Source organism: Notolabrus celidotus, chromosome 3 (assembly GCF_009762535.1).
Source record: "Notolabrus celidotus isolate fNotCel1 chromosome 3, fNotCel1.pri, whole genome shotgun sequence".
Lineage (NCBI taxonomy): Eukaryota > Metazoa > Chordata > Actinopteri > Labriformes > Labridae > Notolabrus > Notolabrus celidotus.
In genome coordinates this window covers 8,023,748-8,035,917 of record NC_048274.1, presented here as the reverse complement: position 1 = coordinate 8,035,917, position 12,170 = coordinate 8,023,748, and the positions used below count along the sequence as shown (strand labels likewise).

At 37.3% G+C, this 12,170-nt stretch overlaps 1 protein-coding gene across 6 annotated transcripts in view; it reads right to left on the bottom strand.

The window, feature by feature from the left end:
* Positions 1 to 1,938: 1,938 nt before the first annotated feature.
* rasa3 (RAS p21 protein activator 3) overlaps positions 1,939 to 12,170 on the bottom strand; it is a 54,992-nt gene continuing 44,760 nt past the window's right edge. For 5 of the 6 annotated variants that reach the window (XM_034679810.1, XM_034679811.1, XM_034679814.1 and 2 more), the window contains 10 exons: positions 11,269 to 11,375; positions 10,687 to 10,764; positions 10,471 to 10,548; positions 10,151 to 10,224; positions 7,643 to 7,749; positions 7,240 to 7,322; positions 6,930 to 7,138; positions 6,741 to 6,844; positions 5,958 to 6,141; positions 4,214 to 5,183 (listed from right to left, as the gene is read on the bottom strand). In XM_034679810.1, coding sequence (XP_034535701.1) covers positions 5,108 to 5,183; positions 5,958 to 6,141; positions 6,741 to 6,844; positions 6,930 to 7,138; positions 7,240 to 7,322; positions 7,643 to 7,749; positions 10,151 to 10,224; positions 10,471 to 10,548; positions 10,687 to 10,764; positions 11,269 to 11,375 — 1,100 coding nt within the window. In that variant the 3' untranslated portion in view covers positions 4,214 to 5,107. Of the gene's footprint in view, positions 5,184 to 5,957; positions 6,142 to 6,740; positions 6,845 to 6,929; positions 7,139 to 7,239; positions 7,323 to 7,642; positions 7,750 to 10,150; positions 10,225 to 10,470; positions 10,549 to 10,686; positions 10,765 to 11,268; positions 11,376 to 12,170 lie in introns of all 6 variants that reach the window. The other variant, XM_034679809.1, reaches the window with a different exon arrangement.

Here is a 12,170-nt window from a genome sequence, read left to right as displayed (position 1 = left end):
CGCTTGCACACACACGCACGCTTGCACACACACGCACGCACGCACACTCCACTGTTGTTTACTGACACGCGTTGATGAGCTGAAGTGAGGCAGAAAGTAGGATCACTAAATACTGAAGGCCTGGGGCAAAACAGGATTTCTGGATGTGCTCATAATCATGATAGCAAATTATTAATGTTAACAAAAGCTTAGAAAATACCAGGATGTTTTAAGTATTTAACAAATAAAACTATCTAAAGGAGGGGGATATATGCAGACTGTTCTGCAGACAAGTCAGGCCTTTCCTGCAGCATATAGTTAGTACCAATGAAATATAATACTGAACATCAGCATATTGTTTTAAGAAAGCAAACTCACTTGCTTTTATGTGAGTTTCATTTATTTATGATTTGTACTTCTTGCTCAGGGCGCCTTCCTAAGAATAAGTATATATATAATAAAGTAGTAAGTTACAGCATCACCTCCTGTCATCAGCTCTGCCAACACTGATAAGGAAGTTTCAGGTTTTTTGTTTGTTTTGTGCTTTTTTAATTCTTGGGATATGAATGATGATATTCAGATATTAAGATCTTAAGAAACATCTAAATTTACCAAAGTAGCCCAAATAACATGCATGGATGCTTGTCCACTTTGGGCTCCCATACCAAATTAATAATCATCATCAAGATGAAGAACAGATCACTGTTTTCTGTTGTTTTGGTTGCTGATTTTTTTTCCACAAACACAAATAGTTTTGTACTTGACTGAACTGAGACAGAAAACAACAGAAATTGGATAATAATAAAATAAATAATAAAATACGGAATAATAAAATAATACCTTAAAAATAAAATAAAATAAATACAGTAAAATTATATCTATCCTTCTACAACACTGATTTTTTTGCCAGCTGATTTACGAACCCTACTCCTCCATGTCTGTGCGCTTGTCTCTTATTTATTAATTTACTATTTAAAATTTTTTTTTGTTTACTCATTCATTTTATTGTATTGTATTTTTATTCATGTATTAATTGAATTCATGTATTTTAATTATATTCTTCTTATCATTATTATTGTTTACTTATTTATTTCTATTTTAGAAATAGTAGGTCATGTTCAGTCTGAATAATGTGAAAAAGGAAATTATGCCTTGTTTAATTTTATTGTTATTATTTCTTCTTCTACTTGAGATGCACAGTCATTTGTTAATATTGTCACTTGTTATACGTTTCTTAGATTTTGACTGTGGTTCTCAATCTTGATCTGTCACAGCACATTTTCCATATTTCTTAATAAAACTTAAAAAAACAAAAAAACAAGATTAAATCGGCTCCTGAGGGCAACACTTCAGTAATGCATAGTTTATCAATAATTTCTTAATTAATATGAAATATATACATATATTTTTTAACATAATTACCCTTGAAGTTATGGCTTGCTTGAAAACGTTCAACATAATCTATCACAAGGTCAAGACCAAGCTGATTAAGAGAGACTTTTTGGGAAACTGAATCAAAACATTCATCCTGAGCTGTGAGGGGAAACAAGATGAATCACTGAGCATGATCAAAGTCGAATGGAAACACCACTTTGACATAATGAAGGTATTTGTCTGAACTTGATTTAAGAACATCTGACTGCAGATGTTCAGCTTTAGATAACAAACAATGGGAGTAATGATTCTATTAATAGCTCATTTCTCAGCAGTAAGGTGCATCAGGGCAGTGCACATCAAAAACAGACATTTGTTTGCAGCGTTTCTCTTCAGTGTGTGCTGAATGCAGAACTGTAGCTTTAATAACATCTTCTTGAGCGCTTATCTTGATGAAACTGAATCAATGATTGAAGCAGACAAATGAGACGGACGCTTGTTTTTGCATTAATATTGGTTTCATTTAGTAATCCAGGAAAAAAAAACACATCACATTTTCACCATTCATCCAACATTTTATGTACACATATAACAGGCTTATTTAATACTTTTAAAATATTTGTACAAAATACACTGTTCTCCCTTTATAATATGCGTTCATCCAAAGAGGCATTTTGCTGCAGATGTGCGTTAATTTTTGATAAGTTTGACGTTTTTGGGGCTTATGGAGGGTTGTTCTTATTATTGCATGCTGAAACACCGTTATTGCATAAGTCAGTCCTTCGTGGGGTCACCATTACAGGAAATGGCATTACCCCGACAGCCCAGCCAATGTTTCTGGGAAGGTTTTGCTGAAATGATAATAAATATGATTACCAAGTTAGAGATGAGACACAGGACCGTTTTTGGCAACAAAAAAAAAGCTGCTGAGTTTCATAAACCTGAGGAGAGTTAGTGACTGGTGGAAACAAACACTCACCAAAGTTCAGAGGTTAAAGCAACGCCGTGTCATCATTGTTATTACTGTTTTACATACATTTTGGGAGACTATATTGGCAAAAGTTCCTTAAAAAAGGAGCAGTGGTTCTATACAAGAGGATAAAAGAGAGACACCAGATCAGGACAGAGACGAGGAGCTGCTTCCACAGTCCTCCTCTCTGCAGGATAATTACAGGCAGTGATTTTCTCTTTTGTTTAAGTGGGACACTACCTTTCCTGACCTGTAACACTGGGTGTACTCAACTCATTGGCAATACAACCCTTCATTTCAGTCTCTCCAGCACATACCGACAAACACACACACAAACGCACACGCACACAAGTCAGTCATTCAGTTCAGACGCACCGCAAGATCTCTGTATGACAAGACGAAGATAGAAAACGGAGTCAAAGCTGTTGAGAAACTTCCTTATAGATCAACGTGTTTGACAAAGAAAAAGGTGCCACTGGAATATTCTTTTTTAAAACAGTTTGAGATGTAAAAAAAAAACATCTTAACCATGACTTTTTTTTTGTTTGTTTTTTAAAAAGAGAATTTTATAAAAGTGATGACTGGCACTGATCGGGATCCTGTGAACAACTACTCGGCTACATAACCAGTTATAAATAAAAACTGTGGTCGCACAGACGTGACCATGGAGGCTACCGTCGCTGCGACTTACAGCTAAACTTCACATGCACTGGTTTGGCGAAAAACGTGAGAGCTAATGGACGTGAGCGCTGACAACACAAACGTTTCAACACAATTAATCGTGTACCTTCAAACAGGCTCTCGGGTTGCTGACTGGTAAGATTCACAGCAGGCAGTTTATCAGAGGAGTGCACATGAACAGGTTTCAACTACAGGGGGCAGCGTTTTCAAAACAAGACGAGATAAACTCAGAACAGAGGAGTTAGAATATGAGGCAGCCAACAGGGCGACACAACCTGTAACACATGATTCATTTCACGATTATGAACTGAGACAAGTTAGAATGATAGTCCAATGATTGATTAGAAGTTAAGCTAGGAACCATTATAAACCAGCTGTGCTGACACACGCTCTTTAGTCTGGGATAGTTTTTTGTCCTTCATTCAAAGCTTTAATTTTGAGGATGAATTGAGTCAAGCTGAGTTTACTGAACATCAGGAAGAAGAGTCAGCACCTCTCAGAAGCAGCAAAATACAATAATATATAATAATAATGCATATCTAATAAAGTACAGTTCAAGATACTGAGCTGCAAATGAAAAAAAAAAAAAGATCTATTCAGGCTGGCTTTTATGCAGAGTTTCATAATTGTATTAATCTAAAAAATATTTTTTATTGTCTCCTCAATTATATTAATATTTTTAGTGCCTTTATTGCATCTCCAATTTTTATAATTTCCATTTTAAACAGTTATATTCTTTTTCTTATTTTGAATTTTTTTAGCTTATTTTATAATTACATATTATAATTTTAGTTTATTTATGTCATTTATATTATTTCTGCTTCTTTCTTGATTTTAGAGCACTTTGAGTTGCATTTAATCTGTATGAAAGGTGCTCTATAAATAGAGCTTGATTAATTGATTGCAGAGTCGCTTAATGGATCTTTAATTATTGGTCAGGGGCTCTTAATGAGTGGCTACTGATTGCATATAATTAATTGAATTAATTGTGCTTATGCAAGAATTTCCACTTCAAAGATATTCATAGTCCATGGGGAGTCTAGGCGGGCTAATCTGCTCCTAAATTGAACAGAAGTTTTACATAAACTTTTTTGTTCACAGATAATTTTAAGTTGATCTTATTTTGGGTATTTTGTCTTACTTCTAAGAGAGGCTGCAGCTTGATGTCCGTAAACTCAACCGAACTGACAGACTGCTCAACATGCTGTCTCTTAAAGACATGAGAAGGCATCCATGTTTGTTAGACTCAGTGGAAGTAAAAACATGATATCAAACCACAGCTGCACGAGTTTTGAACTCAAACATAAATGTGACCATGAGTAAGCACACTGACGATGAGAATTAAAACTTAGGGATGAACTAGTTTGAGAGGTGACTTTGATTTCTAACATCAGGCTGTTTTTCGGCTGTGCTTGGTCCCAATAATCCCTTTCTCATGTTCCCTCCCTCTTCACAGCCTTCCTGAGGAGGTGAGGGACAAAATAAATAAAATAAAAACAGGTACATGGGAACAACACCGCCTGAAAAAGGGACAAATCATTGGCCTTCCTTCCTTCTTCCTCGAGTGAAACACAACAGAACATTTCAACGAGCATTAAGATACACAAACACAAATCAAACAGAGGACAGAAGCTTTCTGAAGGTGTGCTGCGAGGCTTGTTCATCCAGAGATTTGGAGGCTTTAAAGTGCGTTTTGGTCACTGTCAGAACCGTCCAGTGAAAACGTTTGTTCTCGTCGTATCGCAGGAAGGAGTCCTCAAAAGATGCACGCTATGATTATCTCTTTCTATCCCTCCTTTCATCCACAACTCCTCCTTTTTTTTCTTGTTGATCTGAGGTCTGTTCTCCACGTTTGGAGCGATGCACCTTAAAAGACTGCAGAAGAAGAGTCCATCTAGTCCTTCAGCTCAGTCAGTCTGGGGTTAGACTTTTCACTCTTTTAATCCTTGCACAGACATCACCTGCTTCCAAAACTTCTGATTCAAAGAAGTAGAGATTGAAATCTCAACAGCAGACATGAAGCACTGTTACGATGGATTTCTCTGCAGTAAAGTAAGATATGCTGGTTTCTGGGCATCATAGAAACAGTTCACAGGGCCAGAGCTAGATGGAGTAGGTGGAGCTCTCAGACTGCTGGCGGATGTAGCACTGGAAACTCTTATCTCCTATTGGATGCTCCCTGAAGAGACAAAGAGAAAGATGGAGTTTATTCCCTGACAGACGTGACATCAATCGATCAATCAAGTGTTATTTATAGAGCAGCTTTCATGCAAATCAAATGCAATTAAAAGTGCTTCACAGCAATTAAAAAAATAAAAATAATTAAATATATTTAGACTAAATCTAAAAGAGGAATGGATTTATTAGTGGAGATAATGCACATCAAATGTATTAAATTGATATAATTAAACAACAAAGAAATATTTGAGAAATAAGTAGATAGAGATGAAAAATAAATAATTAAGACAATAAAAATGAAATGAAGATAAGTCTAAAACAAATTAAATACAATTACCAAAACCAGCAAAATAATATTAGTAAAAATAAATAATCAAAATGAATATTAAGTTGAATTAAAATTAAAAATTAAAAATATAATAATGTAAAAGCCAGACTTAATAGAATGATCTTTAATTTACTTTTAAAAGAAAGAATAGTACAAAAAAACTTCAGTTTCAGTCCAGATTATACAGTTATGAGCTGAACTGGAGGCCAGAGTGTTCAAAGGCTCCAAACTAAACTGTGATGAAGGCCTTGAAATTGTAGAGTCTTCAAAACAACTCAACACTGAGGGAAGTTTGGTGTGTATGAGGTCAAATAATTAAAAGCAACTGTGCACTGTGGGACTGCTCCCCCTGCTGGCCAACACAGGAAGCTCTACTGCATGGACATAAATTTAGAATATTGCATGTTTCCTGCATAATATGAAGAACAGTTTTAAATGAGTACATACTGGCTGCCGATCTTTGTCTTCTTGAACTTGTCCCGCTTGTACTTGGTGTGCTGCTGCTCCAGCGTCTGCACGGCTGAAATGATCAGCTTCAGGGTTTTGTAGGTCTCCTGGGGGTCGTCGATGACAAAGGTGGAGTACTCCTCCTGCTCGGGGCCGTCGTACACAGACTTACTGCCACAGGCCTCTGCAAGGGAAGAGCCACATCAGGGTGAGAGGCAGAACGAATAACAATAATAGTAATAAAAATAATAAAATAAAACAATAGTAATAGTAATCATAAAACAATAGTAATAGTAATCATAATAACAAATAACAATAATAATAACACTAATAATAATAATACAAACTTTTATGATAGATTAAGAACACTCCAATTAAAATAAATTAAAAAGAAAAATAATAAAAAATAAATAGTAAAATAAATAAATACATTCAAATTATTTGGTTAAATAAAAAATAAATGGGGCGCTGGTGGCCTAGCAGTCTAAGCGCCCCACGTACAGAGGCTACAGTCCTCGTCGCAGGGGTCGCCGGTCGGTCTACCATTTCCTGCATGTCTTCCCCCACTCTCTACTCCCCATATTTCCTGTCTCTCTCCAGCTGTCGTTTCAAATAAAGGCAAAAAGGCCAAAAATAAATAAATAAATAAATGAATAAAAAAATAATAAAAAAAGTTTACAAGAAAGTGTGTCTATAAAAGTGAGTTTTAAGAAGGGTTTTCAAAGGCTTCACTGTCTCTGCAACAGATGGATGCTTTATACACTTTAAACCCTCGTGTCTGACCTTGCATCTTGATCAGTTTGGTCATGTATGTGCTGAACAGCGAGTAGATCCTCTCTGTCTCTCTGTCTCCGTCCACATCCAGCTGGATGTTTGCAGGGAGGCCCCTAAAAAACAGCCGACACAGGAGCGTAAGAGGATAGACACAGAATAGAGACCTGATGGAGAGGAGTTGTTCAGAACCTGACGTACCCAGTGCAAGGCGAGCACCCCGGCGCTGTGTCTGTCGACGTTTTGCAGCAGAGCCAGTGTCCGTTGAGGTAGGCTGAGGGGTGGTAGGTGCTCAGACGTTTGCGGTTGCACTGGCTGACTTTGGTGAGGATGTCGATCCAGTCGCGGGCCTCCACGCAGTTGTTGGCCTGGATGTAGAGCGCTCGCTCCGGCTGGATGACCTGGAACATCTTGAGGAAGGAAAAGAGGACGGAGAGTTATGAGGAAGTTTGTTCAAAAGTTCAGGACAAGTGCCAAAGATGTCAGCAAGGCTGCGGTGTCCGGTTCTCACATTTTTCATCTTGAAGGACTCCTCCTCTAACCGCTCCACAGCCAGGATGTTCTCTATGGGGATGCTGCACAGAGCGCCCTCACCTGGAGGTAACAGGAAACACGGGAGACATGAGAAAAAGCAGAGAATGGACTTTCAAAAACACTAAAAATAAAGTCTGCATCACTCTTCCTTCTCTTGGTATGTAGTCTGCTTGTGTGCACTTTTTTTTAACCTGGGCTCGTTTGGATGCAGCACAAGTGTTTTGCCTGCACAGTAACATAATCACCTCCACATGTGCTGAATGCACATTGTGTTCAGAGAGTACATTCAGCAGATTCTCCCCCCTGCTGCTGATTCTTGCACAAGCAGACGAGAGAACAATGCAATCTGTAAGAAGACGCCGAGTGACCTTTGACCTCACCTTTTGTTTTGTGGTAGGTGAACTCGTGGTTGGTGAGGCGAAACCATCTCTTCTTGAAGTTCTTCATTCCAAACCGGTTTCTTCCTTGAGCCCTCTTGATCATGAATCTGAGGAAAGAGCGGTGGGAGAAAAATTTAACTGAAAAGCCGGACAGAGTCACGTCTCATGATGATTTCTCTCTTACAAGATGCAGCACTTAAATATTTGTGCACAGCTAAATCAGTGCATTACTTAAATATACGGAGTACAAATTAACTACACATAATGCATAAAACTCTTATTTCATTCTGCTTTAAGGTATCCTGTACAGATTTATCGTTGCATTCACATGCTCGCAGTTTCTCTCGTTCATCTCTGCTGCACATGTTCAGTACAGAGCTCATTGAGTCTGAAAGGAGATCAATCAGCAGATTCATGTTTGCATGTTTTACCCCCTAATCCATAATTTGTATCTAAGAGATGTCTGACTTTTACAAAATCATAACAAGACTTCAGACATGTCATCCACCGGTTTCATCTTTTTAAGTACTTCAAACTTTGCCGTTTTATTTAAAGCTGGGATTTTCTGCGTATCAGTGCAGCGCCTCTTTTTACAAGTAAATAATTAAATGCAAACATAAACTCTATTAGTAATTAAATAAATGGAACCTGTGGATGTCTGCCACTGAAATACATAGAAAAAAAAGGATGTTCATTTGTGATCTGAGGTGCAAGTTGTTGGGATAAAACATGTGAAACCACTGGTATGGACTGTTCAGGGAGAGTAAACACCAGGATGCATCTGTTTCAGAGTCGGAGGGATATCAGAGGATTCACTGAGTATGAAGCACAGACACAAAGTTTCTAACTAAAGTTTGATGTGGTGATACGGTCACAGGTTGTTCAGGGTCAGGATGAGCTCCCAGGTTGTTTACACACTAACCAACCCGCGCTCACAATCACAGCAAGCACGTCTCCAGCACTAAGAATCGCCTCCTACATAAGCAGGCTCAGAGGTAAACACTTCACTTTATACCAGAGTCCCTGAAGGCATCACACTGCTGCCTTTGTGGATGAAGGGTTAAACCAGCGCTCACAGAGAGTGAGGCGGTGTGACGGCTGATTGATTTGAAACAGGGTCCGGTATAAAGTGAAGTGCAGCAGCGGCTACAGTAGCGCATGTTGGGAGGAAAGGTGGCTGGCTTGGTCTGGGGAAGTTACGGTGCACACACGGAGGAGGAGCAGGAGGAGAGGTCACGAGGGCAAAGCCTTTACACAGAGAAGCTCTTACCTGCCCTTTGTGCCTTTTGACCCCTTCCCATCAACCCTCTTTATAGTGAGTTTTACACTCCTACGCCCAGGTAGCAGAAACAAAAGAGGGTTGGGATGTTGGTGAGCAAGACGCTGACACAACTACTGTCAACCGGGAAGTCCTCCTGTCTTTACAGCTTCATTAGAATAATACCAAATCATCAGCCCCGGTGTTTTTCCAACGTAAGGGCTAGGAACACCAAATGTGTTACTGTAGCTGTCTAAAATTACACCAAATGTAAACGCTAAGCTAACTGATCACAGATAAATAAAATGAGGAAATTCATCACAATTCACAAAAAAATCTAATTTTAGCTGGCTTATATTAAATACATGAACACAGCTTCTTGCATAAAATAGAATTAGAGGAAATAAAAGAAATAAAGAAAAAGAAAGAATGAAAAGAAAAATAAATCAAATGAAAGGAGGAAAATAAATGAAATGGAATAAACAAAGAATATAAAGAAAAGAAAGGAAAGAACAAGAAACCAGATAATAAAATCCAAATAAAATAATTGAAAGAAAATAGAATAATGAGAAAAGACATTAAAAGAAAAGAAAGCAGAAAGAGGAAAAGATAATAAAATGAAAAAAGAAATCAAAAAGAATCAAACAAAAAGAAAGAAAAGAATAAAACAATAAGAAAATAATTAAAAGTAAAGAATAAAAATCAAATCTGAACCTTTTATAAAAGGACATTTTTAAATGTGGAAAGTCTCCCGGTCTTTATAGTTTCATCAGAAATAATAAAACATCAGCCGCTGTGTTTTACTAATTTTATAGCCTCAGCTTTATCTTTAACTTCACCTCAGGACATTTTTTAACTACAAGAGGAACATGAGTTAAAACTAGCTCCACTTGGACAGCTTGATAAATACGGTTATTCATTTTCTGGTGGGGAGTTGGATAAGATGATTACTTCTCCTGTCTTTAAGATAAATGAGAAGCTAGACCTCACAGCTGGTTAGCTTGGCATAAACAGCATGTTGAGCTCTTTTCACAAAGGAACACTTTGCCACTGTGGGTCCACAAAGTCTTAGTCTAGACAGTGAAGCTTTTCTCTTCACCCATATTTTTAAGTAACTCAAAGAGAAGTTATTATATATATATAAGAATTATAGAAGCTGCTTGATAAGAGTAAGGAGGATTACAGCCTGAAAAGAAACACTCTTATTGCATCTTTGCTTCCCATGAATGTTAGTTAAATAATCTCCTTACCCCTCTTTGAGCATGATCGGTGTTTCGATGCTCTTCTGATCCCACTTCCCCGAGGTCGAGATCAGGTCCAAGAACTGTGGAGGGAATCAGAGGATGATCAGCATTTTGATCACGGCGGTGCATTTTTTCAACTCAAAACACACTCATGTGACTTTATTTGCTCCACTTTCTCCGTTTCTGAAACTCGAGCAGAAAAACATTTCTCATCTCGTACGTCTCAGGTTATATTTATCTCACGCACCAAACGGAAAGAAGATCTGATGTCTGAACACTAACAGAGGAGCTTTTGAGCGCAATGAGGAAAGAAACTGAACACTCACATTCTTCACAGCGTCCGCATATTTCTGCTCGTTGAAGTAGTCGTAAAATGCAGCCATGTAAGACTCTTTGAAATTGGCCTGGGAAGAAATAAAAGCAGTGTGAGAAAGAGAGAGAGAAAGATCAGCAAGATGCACCGAAAATAACTCAACACTGAAAAACTGAAGTTGAGAGAAAGGGATAAAAAAAAGAGCGATGCACTTTCATTGAATACTCACAGATTTAGACTTGGCAAGACTTCCCAGGGTCTGGATCGTCTTGGAGATGAGGGTGAGGGTTCGGGAGGTTGCGGGATCCTAACGAGATAAAAATCAATCAGAGTTTATAAAGAACTGCATCAATAACCACGGCCTGTGAAAACAGAAACATCCAGTGTGAACTTTTACACACAGGCATCAGAAATACTTCATGTGAAGTGAAGTAGAAACTTTCCTCTGAACATGACGCACCAAACAGCGACTGTTTCCAAAGTTTACGATGACCTTTGAACCCGTCTCTGAATTTTAGCTAAATGTTCTATCAGAAGAGTTGTAATTTAACGAGATACACGTCATGATAGAGAGACATTTTTTCTTTCAGATGAAGCTTGATCTGTTTCGTGATTCCTAAATTTCACGTTTTCATCATATTCCTCTTCCCTTTATTTCCTGGCAATGATAAACGCAGGAAATCGGATGATGACTATTCTAGAGACTAGAGAAACTGCACTTTGCAAACTCTGCTACACCCTCTTCCTCACAACAGGCTGAGTTTCTTCACTCTTCGTTGGCATGTTAACATGTTTGTTGTTTGTGACTCACTGGATGGTGCGGCCTGAGGTGGAACAAGTTGGGGGAGAGGATGGCTGGAGCGAAGAAACGCAGGAATATGAAACTGCTCACTGCTGTGTACCGCACATCCTGATCAACTGGAGAGAGGGAAAATAGAAAGAAAAGAAAACAACAAGATTTATACAGACACAATAAATAAAATCTTAAAAGGTTATACTGCTAGTCTGGAAGAAAAGAGACTACTCAGTTAAATACACTATGGAGTTTCTGATACAGAAAATGTTTTCTATAAACTGGTAGCTTGACAATTTTGTATAAAAAAATCTTGCATTAGTCTTAAAAGATGTATATTTTAATGAGTAAATAGAGATCTAAAAAATTATTGTAATACTATTTTATCTATATTTTTGGGTTAAAAAACAAAAGTAAATAAAGTATAATAAAATAAATAAATATAAATTACATTAATACACAATAAAAATACAAAAAATTATAAATTATAATAAATATGATAAAAAATAAAATATTGTATTAAGTAAAAAATGTTAAGTACATAATAAAGAAAATTTTAATAAATAAAAGTATCACTGTAATTGTGTTTTTTTTTGCATAATTAGTATTTTTTTAATATTAAAATGTATTGTAGCTGTGTTTTAAGTGCACACGTTTGTTTTACTTTTAAATATGTTTATTAAAAGCCATATGTCGTATCTATTATGATATAACTGATTTGCTATAGATTATTAACATAGATGCTGCCTGTCAGATGTCTGTTATGACACAGACACTATTCAACGATATATAATTGATCATGTGAAATAGCTGCTCCTCCTGTGATTGCTGTAACTATGTCCTCTGTCAGCCAACAGGGGGCAGCACAGTATATGACACTGATGGTCCACAGTATTCATAATAAGTGAGTGGGAGTCTTA